At 37.8% G+C, this 17,231-nt stretch overlaps 3 protein-coding genes across 8 annotated transcripts; 1 reads left to right on the forward strand and 2 right to left on the reverse strand.

Annotated features, from left to right (window-relative positions):
* Positions 1-412: 412 nt before the first annotated feature.
* LOC140776914 (AUGMIN subunit 4) lies at positions 413-6,400 on the reverse strand. Of its 3 annotated transcripts, none has more exons than XM_073120754.1 (14): positions 6,159-6,400; positions 6,027-6,074; positions 5,820-5,948; positions 5,283-5,636; positions 4,926-5,025; positions 4,794-4,839; positions 3,254-3,347; positions 3,028-3,099; positions 2,826-2,884; positions 2,441-2,509; positions 2,318-2,369; positions 1,098-1,175; positions 936-1,023; positions 413-715 (listed from the first exon to the last, which is right to left on the reverse strand). In XM_073120754.1, exons 1-13 carry the CDS (start codon positions 6,285-6,287, stop codon positions 946-948), a joined length of 1,308 nt encoding a protein of 435 aa, XP_072976855.1. In that variant the 5' UTR covers positions 6,288-6,400; the 3' UTR covers positions 413-715; positions 936-945. The 3 variants fall into 3 exon arrangements, with proteins under 3 accessions (XP_072976855.1, XP_072976854.1, XP_072976853.1); XM_073120753.1 differs by having other exon boundaries at positions 413-707; positions 4,794-4,842; XM_073120752.1 differs by having other exon boundaries at positions 4,794-4,842.
* Positions 6,401-7,024: 624 nt separating this feature from the next.
* LOC140779705 (butanoate--CoA ligase AAE1-like) lies at positions 7,025-9,880 on the forward strand. The gene is made up of 2 exons (XM_073124932.1): positions 7,025-7,337; positions 8,227-9,880. The coding sequence occupies exons 1-2, from the start codon at positions 7,140-7,142 to the stop codon at positions 9,691-9,693; spliced, it is 1,665 nt and encodes a 554-aa protein (XP_072981033.1). The 5' UTR covers positions 7,025-7,139; the 3' UTR covers positions 9,694-9,880.
* Positions 9,881-11,054: 1,174 nt separating this feature from the next.
* LOC140779350 (WD repeat-containing protein DWA2-like) lies at positions 11,055-17,189 on the reverse strand. Of its 4 annotated transcripts, none has more exons than XR_012107330.1 (15): positions 17,043-17,189; positions 16,893-16,976; positions 16,682-16,814; positions 16,106-16,217; positions 15,426-15,525; positions 14,769-14,896; positions 14,088-14,157; positions 13,730-13,818; positions 13,391-13,436; positions 13,177-13,247; positions 13,004-13,077; positions 12,873-12,931; positions 11,792-11,853; positions 11,612-11,704; positions 11,055-11,530 (listed from the first exon to the last, which is right to left on the reverse strand). XR_012107330.1 is itself a non-coding variant. In XM_073124374.1 (14 exons), the coding sequence occupies exons 1-13, from the start codon at positions 17,088-17,090 to the stop codon at positions 11,812-11,814; spliced, it is 1,056 nt and encodes a 351-aa protein (XP_072980475.1). In that variant the 5' UTR covers positions 17,091-17,189; the 3' UTR covers positions 11,055-11,704; positions 11,792-11,811. The 4 variants fall into 4 exon arrangements, 2 of the variants coding, with proteins under 2 accessions (XP_072980475.1, XP_072980474.1); XR_012107329.1 differs by having other exon boundaries at positions 11,612-11,716; XM_073124374.1 differs by having other exon boundaries at positions 11,055-11,704.
* Positions 17,190-17,231: the final 42 nt, after the last annotated feature.

The following is a 17,231-nucleotide window of genomic DNA, read 5'->3' on the forward strand; positions in this document are numbered from 1 at the left end:
AAGGGGAATTTATTGGAAGATTGGTATCTAGGCCACCCACATTAGCTTCCAGACCATTGGAGGGAGCCCAAGCTGGGATGTATACATTTGCATTATCAAAGATCCGCATATTTATTTCATGTTAATTCACAACAAGAAGTGGGTCGCTCACTATTTTAAATTCAATCCAATATGGATAAGATAGAATCAGACTAACTGGATGTGGATCATAAAAGATAGGGCCCATTGTAACCCAATCAAAACCTGAAATACCTGGCGAAAGCTAAACAGATTTGCATATCAGGACGCCTCCAGGAGGACTATCTGCATCCTCCATTCGTGGTTTAACCTGGTTCAGAGGGGGTAGTACATGCATCCTTAGGTAGCAACCAAAAGCATGTATAACTAAACCTGAAATATCAGAGCCTCCTCATTCTAAACCAATGCCGGTTCTGCAATTAACGTGGTCAAATTTGATGGACAGTAGTGATTAATACACAAGGCAACCAGCATAAAGACTGGAATAATATTAGGGAGGAAATTACATTCCATGAACACTATGAAATGAGTCAGAAGACACCCAGAGTTTCTTGAAGCTTGCCTTCCCATGTAGTTAGGTTCCCAGCTACATCCACTGGAGCCCATTTTAAATCATTTAACATCCAACATCTTCTATAACATGACTCTGCTAAGGCTTCAGAATGTTCTACTTGATCTTTGCAAAAAACCTGAAAGACTGAAGAAACCCCCATGAAAAGCAATAGATATATCTTCTAACTAATTGTTGTTCTCCATAATCTACACCTAGAACACCTAGAGGGCAACAATATATTCATCATTTGTTCAGAAAAGGATAGCCAACTTCTGTTCATTGGCTTCGTTCATAGTTTGTACATATTTCAAGGTCAGAAAACATGTGGCTGACAAAAGAAGATGAAGAATGCTGAGGATCTTACACTAATAGACCTAGGAGATTGGGTGATCAAGCGACCGTTTCAAGTCCATTTCGACCTGGTGAATTGTCCATTGCATGCCCTCCAGTTTCTGTGGTTTAAATTTTAGAATAAGAGACCACTATCATATGCAGATCAACAGTCAATTTAAAGAGAATAACTTGCCTTAACAATGTCATGATACTGCCTTGCAATTGAATCAAAATGTGGATCGACACCTTGATATTCACGTAGACGTGTAATCTGACATAAGATCACACATCAAATACAGTGACACTGAGCTGGAAGCATAAATGTAAATAATGATCAAATTTAAAGATTAAGAAATGTAAAGGTGGCATTAACATGTACAAAAAGTGATAGTAACATCAATATGCCTAAAAATAATAAAACTAAGAATTTTCAGGTCGATTCAACACAAGGTGAATCAACTCATCAGTCATTTGTTTTTCCCCCAAGTAATCATTTATTATTCATCTTTACCTCCAATAGTCTAACTGCCTTTCTTGGGATACACCCACAGCCCTTAGACTTTCGTCATGGTCCCCATCATCAAATCTACAATTTACCCTGAGTTCACTGCCAAGCTCCTGACATCTATCCTATTCTCTGCACTGCAGTTACATTCATCAATTCTTAGCAAGAACCCAGCCATGAAAACAAAGGCTGAACTCTCAGGGGCAACAGCACTTTGTGCCTCCTCTCCCCTTCCGAAAAAAACAGGCTTCCGGCAGTAGGTCGGTCCACAAACAAGAAGTTCAGATTCATCATAGGGGTTTACAAAGCATTATAGATTTTGACAATACTCAGTAATTGCACTTCACAAATATTATGTTGGACTACAGAAAGGCCACCAATGAAATTGCCACCATTGTGGACACCCTTACTATACTGAGGTTGCCAGCAGTCAACTTATTTTCACAGTGAACAATGATGATCCATTTAGAAACTAATACAAGCTCCACTTATCTAGTTTGAGAGCATTAATGCATAGACAGAGTTTGACTAGAATAAGTTATCATGAGAATATATCCTCTGTAAATAACTCCATGCCATTTTATAATCATCCTCAAATCGGTGTAATGTATAGCTTGCCACCCACCAACCGGGTCACAAGGAAGGGTGTATTTTCTGACTTATGCCAAGAGAAGCATTTGAGACCCCCAGTAAAGGTATTGCTATATGCCTCGTGCATCTCCTTGTATGTTCCAAGATGGACCATGCAACCCATGTGACTAGAACCTGATCATTGAAAGCACTATATGTCTTTTTCTATAAAAGGAGAAAATATTAATGACCTTGATACAAGGTACATTGCAACTCCTCACTCTAAAAGTCTTTGCATATCCACAACACAAACAAATTACAATGTATAACAAACATACCGCTTTGTTGTAAGCTATGGATGCCTCTTCTGTCGCTTCTAGAAGATACTTCCTGCAGTAGGTGGTAACATGTGATTCATCTCAAAAGGCATGTTGTTTACCATATAAAGTAGTCTATAATACCGAATCCTGTGCAGGGCTGGTACAGAGTCCTTAGTGTAGGTATCACGCAGGAGAAGATTCTCTAGAACACTGCAAACAAAATTAAAAAAGAACGCAATTATGACGGAGAAGCAAAGGACAGGAAGTGCCAAGCAGATTTAAATAGTTAGACAAATTGCTAGATTAAAATATGTGAGAGATAAAAAGAGCTCAGGTATTGTGTTTAATGAATTAGGCAAGAGGCATTGATGCATCATTAATCTTCATGATTGCACTCAATACTTTACACATGTATAAAAATACGAGACACCTATAAGTAACTATCACTAAGATTTGCCAAACTAGATAACTCCTAGTCTTGCAACTTTCAACTATGACTTTCATGGTAAAAGCTTTAAACACAAACCTCAACTTGGCACTCATTGTTTGACACCTTTTGCAAAGCCAGGTCTTCTTCAATTCATCCTGTTCCAATGAAATATAATATATAGTATAAGGAACCTATTGCTTTCCAAATCACCAGTATTAGACACTCAAATAGTTTGATAGATAATGGAAATTATTGTTACAAGTAACAATTTCACAAATAAACAACCCAGAAGGCTTACATATTGATGCTGATGTTGCAGCTTCAGATCTTTAACAAACTTAATAAGCACGGCGAGTATTTGCTCTAGAACCTTCATATCATAACAAAAGGTTTTAGAAAGTTATACAAGTCAGAAAATGGAATTGCCAACTATGAGGGTTGCTTTTACTTTAAACTAAACTGAGGACATGGACTGAGAAGCAGCAAAGAGAATGACAAAGAGAGACAAGAATTATGAAACCTACATTGAAATGTTCGGAAAATTTCCTATCCATTGAAGAGAGATCATCAAGTAAAAGAGCCTCTTCCTTCTCAATCTCCTCAATGATTAACTTTACCCTGACAGAAGATGACAACATAAAGTGAAACTGCTGAAGAAACCAATAGATCCATCTCTGCACTAACTCTAAATGTCAGGGTAGTAGGTACTTAGCTTGAGTAGTACAAGAATTATTAATAAGAGATGTAAAGTGCGGCATGTTTAAAGTTCATCTTATGAATAACAAAACATAATGGCAAGACAGCAATTAAAGTAGTTAATCATCAGAACTTCCCAGAGTCACTGGTACAATTAGTTCACTCATCAAGATGGTAAGAAAGATAAAAAAGATCAGGTTTATACTCTATGAATCAAAGCATACATTCCACTAAAAGCACTTGAATAACAAAAATAAAAAATGAGATTCTTATCTCAAATAGACACAAACAAGTAGGATCAAGTGAAAAGTACTTCAATACAAGAAGCTGATAGCAATGACAAGCATATTGCATAATTAAGGTCCCAATTAAGATTTCTACAGAAAAACAATAATTCAATGTATAAACATTTACAATCATAATTCTATACTCAGAACATTCATAAAAAATATCCCATCCCATAATAGATTCTTCACTGAAAAATATATTGATATTTACATAAAAAAAGGAAATAGAGATGTTGAAGATTCAATAATAAAGCAGAAAATCACAGACAAAACCAAAATAGAGAGATGACCTACTCCCTAATGTGGTTTAAGTTTTAACCTAGCTCTGTCCATTCCAAAGTCTTGCTTGTCCATTTTTTCAGAAATCTTGGCAAGAGCAATATTCTTTATTTCCATGTGTAAGCTCACGTTCTTGGAATAAGCAGCTAGCTTAGTAGCTTTAGACTCTGCTTACTACCTTTGTAGTTTGTATAGATATGAATATATGATTCAAGAAACTTAAACCTGAACTCTCATTGGAACCTCGAAGGCTAGAACACAGGCCCAAAAGTATTCCCTTTGAAGAAGCATATCAGACATTCCAATCAATGTTACAATCAGCATCTGCCAAAAGGCAAAGCAACAAGACCCTGCTTTATATACTTACTAATGAGGAAAAACTCAACATTAGTAAGGGCCAACAGTGCTCCAGTTGCCCCTAAATGGAATGAGGAATAGAAGGTCATATACTTTAACATCAGTTCCTAGAGCTTCCAAAATGGAGTACATCAAGGTTATGGCATTATGCTAGTTGCTAAACCCACACCTTTCACATCAAGTATTCAGTTAATCTAATTACACATATTTTATCCTTCTATTCAGGTATTTCATGCCTAGAACACTATATGATTCCACAGAAATGAATATACACTAGAAATACGAGACTTGTCAGTTGGGAGGAAAAATGATGAAAATTTGCAAATAAGCAGATCCATAAAAAAATATACCACTGAAAAGCAAGAAGTGCATTAACAAGATTGCGTGCAACAGAAAAGGGGAATAATACACAAAAGATATATGATAACACAGCAAGTCTTTTCACCTTTCTGGAAGCCGAGTACTTGAAATCTGATTAATGGAAGATGAGTCTGCTGTACATTTATAACAGATCATATGAGTAAAATTATGTAATATATGAGTTAATCTACCTGACATGCTTCAATATATAACTGACCGATATCATCCACTGAAAAGACGGTAGCTAATGTATCGCGTTTTGCTTCTAAGCGGGCCTCGATCTCTCTAACAAGGCATCTTTGGTACTCTGTCATGTCCTACAATGACAGAATGGCATACTGGAAATGTGCTCAAGAGATTTAAATCAATTTTGCAAAGAATAATAATTAAAATATTAAATCTTAGTAGAAAGTACAAAATGCATAGTGCAAGATGCTTAGGAGGTATAGAACAAGCGTGTACTGCAGTAATTACTAAATCTTATTAGGAAACAGATAATGCTAAAGTAAATCCATATGGTTGTGTGACTTGTTTCTAACAACCTACAAATCTTATGTTCAGGCACTACACTTACCACAGCCATGGCGGGCTGCTCTTGCTGGACTTGATACAGATAAGCTGGTGTTATTCCGAGAAAACGATTTGGTACTCCACCAACCCCAGGTTCAGCCGTATCAGATGCACCAGGTGGAGCAGCAACACTTGGCATGCTGACAGTGCTGCTTGTATAGTTGCTAGTGAAACTTGTTGAATTTGAGCTTGAACTGGGTGTCATGCTAGCAGTCGTACTATCAAAAGAGCTCCTTGATACTGTGCTCAACTTTTCTATCTCCTCTTCATGGATCTCTCCATCTTTCGAAAGAAGAGGGAGCCTCAATCTTTGAGCAGCCTCTGCAACAGCTAAACGGTGTTCAAGTGACTCGTAAACCTGAAAAAAAGAAGGAAGGATCGACCAAATGCTTACTCTTGATACCATCATTATAGACAACTGAGTTGGAAGAACTTGCAGAATTCCGTCAATTGGACAAGATCTATAGCCTAATTGCAACGGCATTTTAGGTTTTCCTCAAGGAGATGCACTAAAATATTCAATTAAAGGGTGAGATCAAACCTGGGAGGAGCAATTCAGCCCCAGATGCGGATAAATTCCCTGGAGATCTTTAACTCCGCCTCCAAGATTAGCCGCGGAAATCTCCTGGTGATACTCTTCCACCATCGCGATCGCTTCACAATAAACCGCCTACAAAGAGGAAAAAGAAAAGTAGATAGAAAGAAACCCTAACCGTAGATCCACCTCTGCTATTGTTAAACCACCCACCATAGCTTCCAAGTACCGCTCCCTCTCTCGGGTCATCTCCTCCCTCGCCTGCCATTTAATGTATGAGACGAGTATTTACAGAGAGTGAGAGAGAGAGCGAGAGCGAGAGAGATCGGGATTTTGGAATTATACTTGAGTGAGTTCAGAGTAGGACGATTTGGAAAGGAAGGAGCCGTCGGGGGCGAGGCAGTGGCGCTCAAGCTGTTCGACTAAATGCGTCACATCGGGCGGTAGGTTCTGCGACTGCAAGCTCTTCGCCATGGCGGAATGAGCCAGGAGGGGAGTAGAAGACGGCGATGGGATGAGGAATTGGAAAAGGAAGACGGCGAGATAGGTGGGCCGTGGGGGAACCACAGAGGTAACGTCGAATGCAGGCGAACAGGAGGGGTTTAAATTTTTTTCGATTCTTTTTACATATAGGCACCTTCCTTTTAGTTTTATTACGAAAAGGCTCCTAATTGGTCATTGAGAACTTTTCGCACAAACCAACACTACACTTTTTTATTCCTTTTATTTTTCATTTATTAATCATATTATGGAATAGAATTAGGATATTTAATATAAATATTCAATAAAAAACCAAAACAGTCGGAACGAAATTGCAACTCTATGTTTCTTGTCGTACAAATCACTCAAATTTTCAAATATTCAAATTGCTAACAAATTATTCAAAAATCAAGATTAAAACCGAAACTAAATTATGAAAAACTATTTCAAATTGTCTGGAAGGATTTAAAATAATTTAATACTTTCAGTTTTTTAAAACGTAATTGCCCGTGAACATATTTCTTATATCATAATTACTGCTACTGTACTAATGTTATAAGTGCTACTGGAATTCGAAATTAGTATTGTAATTAGTCTTAAATTTGTACCCGTTGTATGTTTACTGACTGTGGTTGTTAAAAAAGTTAACAAAGAAATAATGATCGAAATATAATATCAAACTTATTACTTATGTAAAAAAGAAACAAGAGTTAATAAATGATAGTGCGGTGTTCATAGTTCCGGCCAGTGTTTGCTCGTCTGATCTCTCTCTCTCTCTCTCTCTCTCTCTCTCTCTAATTTACCCTTTTTAGTAGGGATCCAGAGGAGCAAGACAAAGAGCATTCCATGGAGGGAGCGGTCCGGTGCTCCGCCAACTACGTCCCCCTCTCCCCCATAAGCTTCTTGGAGCGAGCTGCCGTCGTCTATGGCGATCGCACGTCCGTCGTCTACGGCTCCATGACGTACACGTGGCGGCAGACGCGCAGCCGCTGCCTCCGGCTCGCCTCCGCTCTCACCCGGTTGGGAGTTTCTCGCCACGACGTCGTAAAGCCTTTAAATCTAACTCTCTTTTCTTGTTTTTTGATCTCTGTATATTATTGAATACTTGATCGATTCCATGTCAAGAGCTTTAACCTTACATTTTCATCTCCTATACTTGGTTTGGTCGAATTTGGGAATACTACTGATTAGATCTCTATAATTTATATGCCTCAAATTAATTCATGGATTTCTTCCATTGTAGCTTTAGCAGAAAATTAAAATTGGTCTTAGTTTCCTTTAACTACTGCGTATTATTGTTGCGGATCGGAGTACTTTGTTCGAGTTTATTAGCTCTTCTTATCGAAAATCTTAAGCAGGTTGATTTATCTTCTTTTTTTAAATCTACGGCATCGGTGTATTTTTGTAGACTCCTACTTATTGTATTTTCTCCTATTCTCTTGAACAGAACACTATTTCAACCACTATGCCACTGTTTTGTATCTAATAGCAAAACCAAATGATTTTGTCATGTGACATGAAAGCCGGTTGCTATTACTCATGCAAATTTAGATATAGTTCTGAGGCAGCTAATGCTAGTTGATTAGTCATGACATGAAAAAAAATCAAAAGCTTTGTTTTATCCGAGTCCATGCTTGCAAGATAAAGATGGAAAGACTACAAGAAAGTTAGTTTACTCAATACAAGTGCTTCATTATCATAATTCCATATGTGCTCCTCTTATTTGTGAAATTAGAATTAGCATCAGTCCTATAATATCTGATTCTATAGGAATATAAAAGTTGAGGACTCATCTTTTTCTAGCTATATGATTGTGCTTGAAACAGTTATGCAAGTACTTTATGCAATTATACTATTGACACAGCCCATAACACTAGTGGAAGTTGCCTGATGTTGCTCATTTCTATCATTATGAGTTACTTGGTGAACTCAGGTTGCGGTACTTGCTCCGAACGTTCCAGAACTATATGAACTACATTTTGGTGTTCCAATGACTGGTGCAGTTCTTTGTACGCTTAATACACGTCATGATTCAGCTATGTTGCAAATCCTTCTGAGGCACTCTGAGGCCAAAATTATCTTTGTTGACTATGAATTGCTTGAAGTTGCCAAAGGAGCTCTAAAACTTCTATCAGCTGCTCAAATAAAGACTCCTGTTCTAGTTGTTATCAGACAATTTGGTGAATCTACTGCTAATTGTAGTCTGACAGGCTCAGTTGACATGGACTATGAGACTATTCTGACGGCTGCATCTCCACAGTTTGAGATCAAGTGGCCTGTTGATGAATGTGAGCCTATATCAGTGAACTATACATCTGGAACCACTTCGAGACCGAAAGGTGTAGTCTACAATCATCGAGGAGCATACCTTAACGCCATTGCCACAATCCTTGTCAATGATATTACCACAATGCCAGTGTATCTATGGACTTTGCCCATGTTCCACTGCAATGGATGGTGCCTTGTATGGGGTATGGCAGCTCAAGGTGGGAAAAACATTTGCATTAGAAATGTGTCAGCAAAGGTCATATTTGACAACATTGCTCAGCACAAGATAACCCACATGGGTGGTGCACCTACAGTTCTGAACATGATCGTGAATGCTCCTATAGCTCATCAGAAGCCGCTGCCTGGTAGGGTTGGTGTCCTGACCGGTGCGGCGCCACCTCCTCCTAAGGTTCTATTTAAGATGGAAGAGCTTGGTTTCCATGTCACCCACTCCTATGGTCTCACCGAAACCTATGGTCCTGCTAGTGTTTGCACGTGGAAACCTGAGTGGGATTGCTTGCCAGCCGAGGAGCGTGCAAGGCTTAAGGCTCGCCAGGGCATTCAACATCTTGGGATAGAAGAGCTTGACATCAAAGATCCCACTACTATGAAGAGTGTGCCTGCTGATGGGAAAACAATGGGGGAGGTCATGTTCAGAGGTAACACTGTGATGAATGGGTACTACAAAGATCTGGATTCTACCAAGGAAGCTCTGGCTGGAGGATGGTTTAGATCAGGGGACCTTGGGGTCAAGCATTCTGATGATTATATACAACTAAAGGACAGATCAAAAGACATTATTATTTCTGGTGGTGAGAATATAAGCACAATCGAGGTTGAGTCTGTTATATTCAGTCATCCTGCAGTGCTTGAGGCAGCAGTGGTTGGAAGGCCGGATGAACACTGGGGTGAGACACCTTGTGCTTTTGTGAAGTTGAAAGATGGTGAACATGCTAGTTCTGAAGAAATCATTAAATTTTGTCGTACACGGTTGCCACATTATATGGCTCCTAGGAGTGTTGTATTTGATGATCTTCCAAAGACTTCTACAGGAAAGACACAGAAATTTGTCCTCCGGCAGAAGGCAAAGGCCATGGGAAGCCTTTTTAGGATGGGTGGCAGCAAGCTTTAAATTAATACGCAGCCTTGATGGTCCTAAAATTATGATTTTCATGTAAATGTTCTCTGATAGCCGGACCAGCTTGCATTATTATTTCATCAATTGCCTGTAAAATAATCTTCTTTATTGAAGACCTTCATCAGTGTGAAAAACGATTCTTGCTTAAAGTAAGTATCTTTGGCTGTTTAGCCATTGAAAATTTGATGGTTAGTGTTGATCATGCATATACCAAGTTTTGCATCTTATTAGAGAAACATCACACCATTTGAAGGCAAGAATAAGTATCTACTTCTTGATCTATTCTCTCTTTTTTTGTGATTACGTGCTTCATATTTTTTATAAGCAACCTTGATTTGTTCATTGGAGAAACCTCATGAATGGATGTTCCTTTCTGTAGCACAAAAATTCTCGAACAAAATTCTGTAAGGAGTATCTGGACTAAATACTTTCACTGTAGGCACCAATGCAGTTGGTACCCGGTGGCAAAATAGTGGAGCTTCAAATGTACTTTTAAGGACGTGCAGTTGGAACGAAAGCAAGGACTATCACAATTGACTGGGCAAAAAAACGTATTGGAAATGGCTCTTTATTTAAATAGCAGATTGTGTGGTATTTACATGCGTCTACTTTGGGGTTCTGAAGGTGAGAGTCGCAGGAAACTGAACCTCTACAAGCAAAAGAGGGAAGGGTTCAGTTTCCTCCTCCAGCTTACCTGCAATGGCTCAATCAGCTCTGTTTCATGGTTTTCTCCGATTCTCACAATATCTCTACCTTGGCCTGTGATAAAAGTAAATGAGTTTGCCTTTGGAAGTGAGAATTGGAGGAACCTGAACCTCCAGATTTTTAATGGGTTTAATTTCCTCCAATGTCTCCCCTTCAATTGTTCAGTGGAATGAGTGCAGCAGGAGAGGAGGCTGGCAAAGATCCAGTTACAATTAGGTCAGAGCATCCACCTATACAAGGCTAAGGGATAGTAGCCTTTCCAAAACATGTCTTCTTAGAGTTTGTGAAAGACCCAAGACATTAATCAATTGAGAAAGTCATGCTGTGATAAACTTGCACACTACGTCTAATGCCTGCTTATAGATCCTACTGGAGAGTTATCCAATAAGGCTTTATTAGTGTTTTTTGCGCCCATTCTACATAAGCATGTTATAAACTCAACGTGGGACGTCGACCACCATGCCACTCTAATCTCATCAGAATTTTAAAGCAGAAGTTCTATTACTTGTTGTGAGCTGTGTAGATCGTATATATCTCGGATAGCAATTGGACAACAATTTGCATGGTTCAATATATTGCAATATTTGAATAGTTGAAAAGAACGTACACTTAGCAAAAACTAGACTATTATGTGAAGTTGATAATCTAAATATCGGAACAGATGAATGATGGCACGGTACACTGAATGACTGTATGATACGTACATAAAGTACAGGATGAAGATTAAGAAAAGGAAAGAACACAATCCTGGATTTTGATTGAAATGTCAAGAGAATACATCAGTACCCAAGCTTCTATCAGTAGTCTAACAAGAATCCAACTTCCAGGAATCACACTCACCTCTGCAACAATTGAAGAATTAAAATATCTCTGCTGAGCCGAAGATTGACTCTCATCCATCTATTCCCACCAACAGATCAAGTTTTGTCTTCTTTTTTTTTTTTTTGTTCGGTTGTAATCAGTTCGAAACCTAAGTTGTTCCTTCTCCAATAAATGAAAAGGAATTCACAGATATAGAAGATAAATACAAAATCTAACTGGGGTACTGATCACATTGTCTTCTACTATAGCTGATTGCATATTTTTATTATAGATACCTCGAGTCATTTGTTTACTGGAGAGCATTCTGAACATCAAACAAGGCAGTCTTCAAATTCTGGCAATGTGAAATAAGACTAATCCAGGAAGAATCTTCAAGAAATGTAACCTGTGATGATAATTGATAATACCCATTCTTGTGCCTAAGAAGTATTGGGGAACAGAAGTGGAACAGCAGATAAACCCATCATAATGCAGTGATCTGCCAAAAACACTGCACAGCATGAGTCAACCTCCACAACTCTTTATGAAAAGTGAAAAATATAGATTCTAGTGTTCTATGGCTTACTAGAGAGGATTGGACAGCTTTCACTTTTTCTGCAAGTATGGTCTCACTGATTCTACAACAACCTGATTTCCAAAGCAATAAGAACCATAAGAGACAAAGATCAATTATATTACAAGATAGAAGTACTGAAATTGAAGACATGACAACCAAGTTCGTATTTTTCTTAAATCTTTTTTTAAAGACAAAACACTATATAAAATCTCATCAAGGTTTCTTCATTTTAAAAAGCGCATGCCTTCACTCTTGGATTGTTGTCAAATACCTCCAGAAAAAGATATCATGTAAGTACAAAAAAAAATGACCCCAACCATCTGATTTAACATGAGGGAACTAACATATGACGAAGTGCGACAAGATCTCCCCCTAAACTCAGACCAAACATATGCAAGTATACCCCTCCTTCCTATACTAATAAGGAGAGTACAGGGAGCCAAATTAAAAAATATTAAGGACATCAAAAGAAAGATGATCAGAACATGGGCTCTTCCTTTTGCATGGTCAAAGTGGCCATATCTTCTTCAAAATTTGACTATCACATGATGGAATCATATTCATCCATGTGATAAAAATTGGACTCATATAGGTTTTATAATCTCAATCTTAGCCTCTTAGGTGCATCTGATGGCAAAAATAAAGTGAGAAGATAAATTCCAGCTAATGAGTTACCATTTAGGTTTCACAAGGTCACACTGGACTTGCCCCACCATGAGAGCCTCTTTTGATGCCTGGATAGAGCATCACTCAAGTTTATTGGTTACAAAGATACTCCAATGGTTGTGAGGATGATTTGATACTATCGTGGACCGACCACTAAGATAGATAGGATGTTGAAAAAGACTACAAAATATAAAGATTGTCATTCTGTACTAAAATAACAATAATTTTTATTTGTTGGACAGGACATTTTTCTCTAGTGGTCTTTTGACACACAACAATAAAAATGAAAGTCGGCTACCCCTCCCCCTCCCCCTCACACCCCACAAAAGAAAAAAGAAAAAAACCAATGCACACGATCACAGTCACTCTCGGGAACAAAGTATAATAGGCACCATCAAGCAGAAGTGTTTGATAATTTACTTACTCTTCCATCATAGGACAATGATGCAAATATCAATGGTTCACGTGAGCTCCATGAAATACCTGACATTTGGTTAAGTATGTAAGCCTGTTCAAATTTCAAATTCCAATGAGGCAGGAGAACTTTGAAATTACCATAGATGCTATCTTCATAATCAGTATACGAGTTTAATAGTGGATCTGCCTGCCTTCTCGGTGAGTCAACAGGACTAAGAAAAGGAAAACATCAGAACAATAATTTAGCAAAGAAAAGCAAAAGGTAAAGGAAAACAACTAATGCCATGAGCTCTTATTGGAAAATGTAAAACCTTTCAGGTGTTGAATTATCCCCAGAAATTGTAACCGACCATAAATTTACAGTTGAATCTGTACCGCCACTCTGTAAGGTTGCAGTCTCATCAGCAAAAAAGGCGCACGCGCACACACACACACACACACACACATATATGTATGTATCTATATATATATATATATATATATAGAGAGAGAGAGAGAGAGAGAGAGAGAGAGAGAGAGAGAGACCAGAATCAGCTCGTCATATTCGGGGTTGTGACGAACAGCCCATGTCCTGCCAAAACAGAACAAACCTTTACACCAAGTAACACAAGAGTAATTAGACAATGCGGTCCACAAGCAGCCAGGTAAGGTCTAAAGTACAGATTCCTTATGATGTTATGATCACTCCGGTAAAATACACACTGACATGTAGAAAATAACAATCATACTTATAATTACACTAGCAAAATCAAATGTGTAATGTTATGATAAAAAGGAAATCATATTTATAATTACATTAACAAGATGGAATGTTATGATTAAAGGTTCTTTTTAGCAGTTTTACGATGAAATAAGAGAAAGTACCAATGTACATGCCCAGGAAGCTCTTTCAGAGGAAACTTAGACATTCTAAGATCCCATAAGCGTATCCCAGATTCATCTTCTGCAGTGGCCTGCAATATTTGTATTGACAATTCCTATTCAGTCTTACTATAAGAAATTATGAAGGCCCAGAGAAAACAAAAGTGCACGAAAGTACAAAACAATAAATAAAGAAATAAACATCATATATATGTTCAAGCTCAACATTAGTTGAAATTGAATCACAAACAATTGCACAGAATATGAACTAAAAGTAAAACGTCTTCTACTTGCAATTGAGAAAAACATATGCCATTTGACTTGGACCATAAGAAAATTTAGAAAAAAAAATGATACTCACTAGTATGTGCTGCTTCTTTGGGTTATAATCGACATCCCTAACATGTGCATGCTCAATAGTATTGGCCTTCCTGAAAGGAATAACATTATTAGGATAATCGGTAATAAAATCAAGTATTTTTTAAACTAAACCTAAAGTGGATTTACTCTGGGTACCAGCATAATTGTTCCCTGTTAAGTACACATGAAACTATTGACATACTATACAATAAACAGGAGAATAGCATCATAAACTGAGTTTTTATATGTTACCAAATTCTTATTAAATAAATTGACTTGAAAAGCACAGTTTTCTAAATCAACAAGCAAAAAGATCGAGTGGGACTGGGAAGAATTTTGATAAGAGCAAGAAAAGAGAAATGATATCAAGTATAAAAACCTGGATCTACAATCTACATACAAGAAAATTTATAATAATTATGACATTGGCAAATAAGGCATCTCAGGCCATTTCTCTAATAATGTGAAACTAGGAAAACCATTCTAACCAATGTTTAAACTATAATCAAATAGTAGTTAATAAAATGCTTAATCACATTATCCAGAAAGAAGTGTTTCTGTTATTTTTCAATTTGTCGTGATTTTCAGATGCTTCAAAAATCAATTCAAGAATAAAATGGAAAAGTTAGAATAGCAGAAAAGTTTAGCTACCACATTGAGAATATAAAAGGAAATATCATACTTCATAGTGCGAAGATCCCAGCACTGAAGTGATGAATCACAAATTGCTGCAACAGCATTCCGATCATGTGGATCCCAAGCTCCACCAGATAAATTGTGAAGCATGCCAACAGACTCTTGTGATATTACCTATATCTTGCAAACTTGTATAAGAACCACATAAAAGGATATAGAGCTACAGAGAGCCAGAAGTAGATCTTCCTCTAAGAACAAATCTATGTAAAGAGAGTGGAGAATATGAAAGCACAACTCTGCTAGTATGTAAGAGAAAATAGGAGAGTCCTTCCAATGGTTTATCATGTATTTAGCTATACAAAATGGGATATTATCTGAACAAGTTAGACAGGCAAGTAAGACAGAGGCAAATTAGGTTGACATCTCTTTTGCAATTTGAAACAACAGCATAAGTTGAAAGTTTGTACTTGCACTAATGAAAAAGTTGGTGCTTCTTGACACCTATATTCCTACAGAATTAGTAACATGTTGAAAGTTGAACATTTTATGTTTTAACCACAAGTAACCAGATCATCCTTACAACCATTTTTAAATTGATATTCATAAGCATGCGAGTTGCTATATGTTAAGTGTGACAACAGCTTCCTCGATGAATCTTATTTTAACTAGAATAGCTCAGCCAAAATTCAACCAAAAGTCACACCTTGGCTATCTTACTTGAAGAATCTATGCTCCACAGGAACAGATTTCCCTCATCAATGCTAATTAGTTTATCATGCTTTCCCATGGGCCACCAAAGAATACTGTCAAAAAATACGATACATCAGATAGTGTGGCTATTTCTTTTTGAGGAACATTTTGTAATGAAAGGTCTTGTCTAAAGAAGAGAATGAAAAGAAAATTTTAAGAAAGACAAATAGAGCAGACTTCTAAAGTGCAATATTAGTCATTACTGTTGACAAATAAGCAAATTACTTCTTACTTCTTAGAGGCATTACTTACTCAGGCCAACTTTAGAATATGTAATAAAAATGTATAGATAGGTGGATTGTGTTTGTTTCTCATGTCAGGAGTGTTTTAGTTAAGAAGACCAAAGTTAGTCAGTAATCTGATGTTTACTGCATGTGCATGGCATACATAGCACAGTAAGACATAATGGGATCATCAATGACTTTGCTGTCAATTGGTCAAAACATACGCTAAATGAGTTAGTATAATGACAAAAACAAAAGCATATTGACAAATGCTAAGCAATTATACATCAAGTTTAATGAAAAGGTGAGAGGGTTAAATTCATAAATCACTCAAGACAAGCCCAGCCTCTAGAAACAACATAAAGAATCGAGGATCTAACTGTGAATAATCAGAGGAATACAAACTCACGATTTGATCTTGAAGGTATGTTCATCAAGGGAAACAAGTTGTTCTAATTGTGGGGCATTTGACTGGCCATAAAGTTCTGGAATCTTCCAGATGGATGCTCCATATGTTTCACCTTCAAACACATATCAAAAGCACATAATCACATATTTACATTGAATTAACACTTAAAAAATCCAGAATTTGATGACTTATCATTAATTTAATCAGATTTCTCGCCTTTATGCAGATTGTGACTATTTCTAAACCAAGGATATGGAAGAAGAGAAAACAGACGAATTTAAATCCAACTGCTACTAAAACTCACCAACTCAAGAAGAAATCATGACAAGGAAACATTCTTTGATTAAACTGTGAAAGTGTTGTTTCTGATATGACTCCCTTATCTCAACTTAATTTAAATGCTTCTTGCCGCAAAAGCTAAGTGTAGATTAACTTAATTTACATGCTTCTCAACCGTGAGATCAATTAATATAATTAAACTCTTATCGTAAGTGTAGATCACATGTACGTTTACATCTAAAAGCTAAATATCATAAATAAAAAAAATTATTTTCTAACAAAGATCGGATCGCTCACCGGAGGTGAAGACGGTGGAGAAGATCCTCGGATCGTAGGGGCAAGACTTGAGATCCCAGATCTCGTTAGGATGGTAGAACAATCCTTCGCACACGAGCTCGAATCCCGATTCCGACAGCCGGATCAGATGCACCTGAATCGAGAACAATGCCGAGATTATGGAGGGAAAGGAAGGAGCAAAGAGATTAGAGTTTGAGGGAAGATCCGCGACCTCGTTCTCTTCCTTAAGGCTTAGGGTTCCGGCGAGGAAGGTGGTGTGATCGGGGTCAGCTTTGACGTCGGAGATGCATCTGGCCTGGAAAAGAGGACACAGGTGAGCTCTAAAAGCTTCCATGGTTACAGGCTCGACGGAGGGGTTTACCTGGTACTTGAGGCCGCCGTAGACGATGCCCGTGGATCCGCCCTGCATCGCCCGGTGACTTTGAGAAGACGGTGACGTTAACGGTCGCTGGGCTGCTTGCTGCTGTTTTTTTTAGGACTTAAGAGGCCTTCGACGTTCGGATCGGGTCACCGCCGCCCAGGGAATGTGAGATGCACGTGAGGCTAAATG

This window comes from Typha angustifolia, chromosome 15 (assembly GCF_048772165.1).
Source record: "Typha angustifolia cultivar Huaian chromosome 15, ASM4877216v1, whole genome shotgun sequence".
Classification (NCBI taxonomy): domain Eukaryota; kingdom Viridiplantae; phylum Streptophyta; class Magnoliopsida; order Poales; family Typhaceae; genus Typha; species Typha angustifolia.

Bases quoted from the DNA above. Each gene is read 5' to 3' on its own strand.
- LOC140776914 (XM_073120753.1), bottom strand. From the start codon at position 6,287: ATGGCGAAGAGCTTGCAGTCGCAGAACCTACCGCCCGATGTGACGCAT. The intron at 5,949-6,026 runs GTGGGTGGTTTA...TCCTCTTTGTAG, and splicing joins AGCGGTACTTGGAAGCTATG to GCGGTTTATTGTGAAGCGAT. The intron at 2,370-2,440 runs GTATTATAGACT...CACCTACTGCAG, and splicing joins CCAGCCCTGCACAGGATTCG to GAAGTATCTTCTAGAAGCGA.
- LOC140779705 (XM_073124932.1), top strand. From the start codon at position 7,140: ATGGAGGGAGCGGTCCGGTGCTCCGCCAACTACGTCCCCCTCTCCCCC. The intron at 7,338-8,226 runs GTAAAGCCTTTA...TGGTGAACTCAG, and splicing joins GAGTTTCTCGCCACGACGTC to GTTGCGGTACTTGCTCCGAA.
- LOC140779350 (XM_073124374.1), bottom strand. From the start codon at position 17,090: ATGCAGGGCGGATCCACGGGCATCGTCTACGGCGGCCTCAAGTACCAG. The intron at 14,897-15,425 runs GTGTGACTTTTG...TGCAAGATATAG, and splicing joins CTTCAAGTAAGATAGCCAAG to GTAATATCACAAGAGTCTGT. The intron at 13,819-14,087 runs GTGAGTATCATT...CAAATATTGCAG, and splicing joins CAAAGAAGCAGCACATACTA to GCCACTGCAGAAGATGAATC.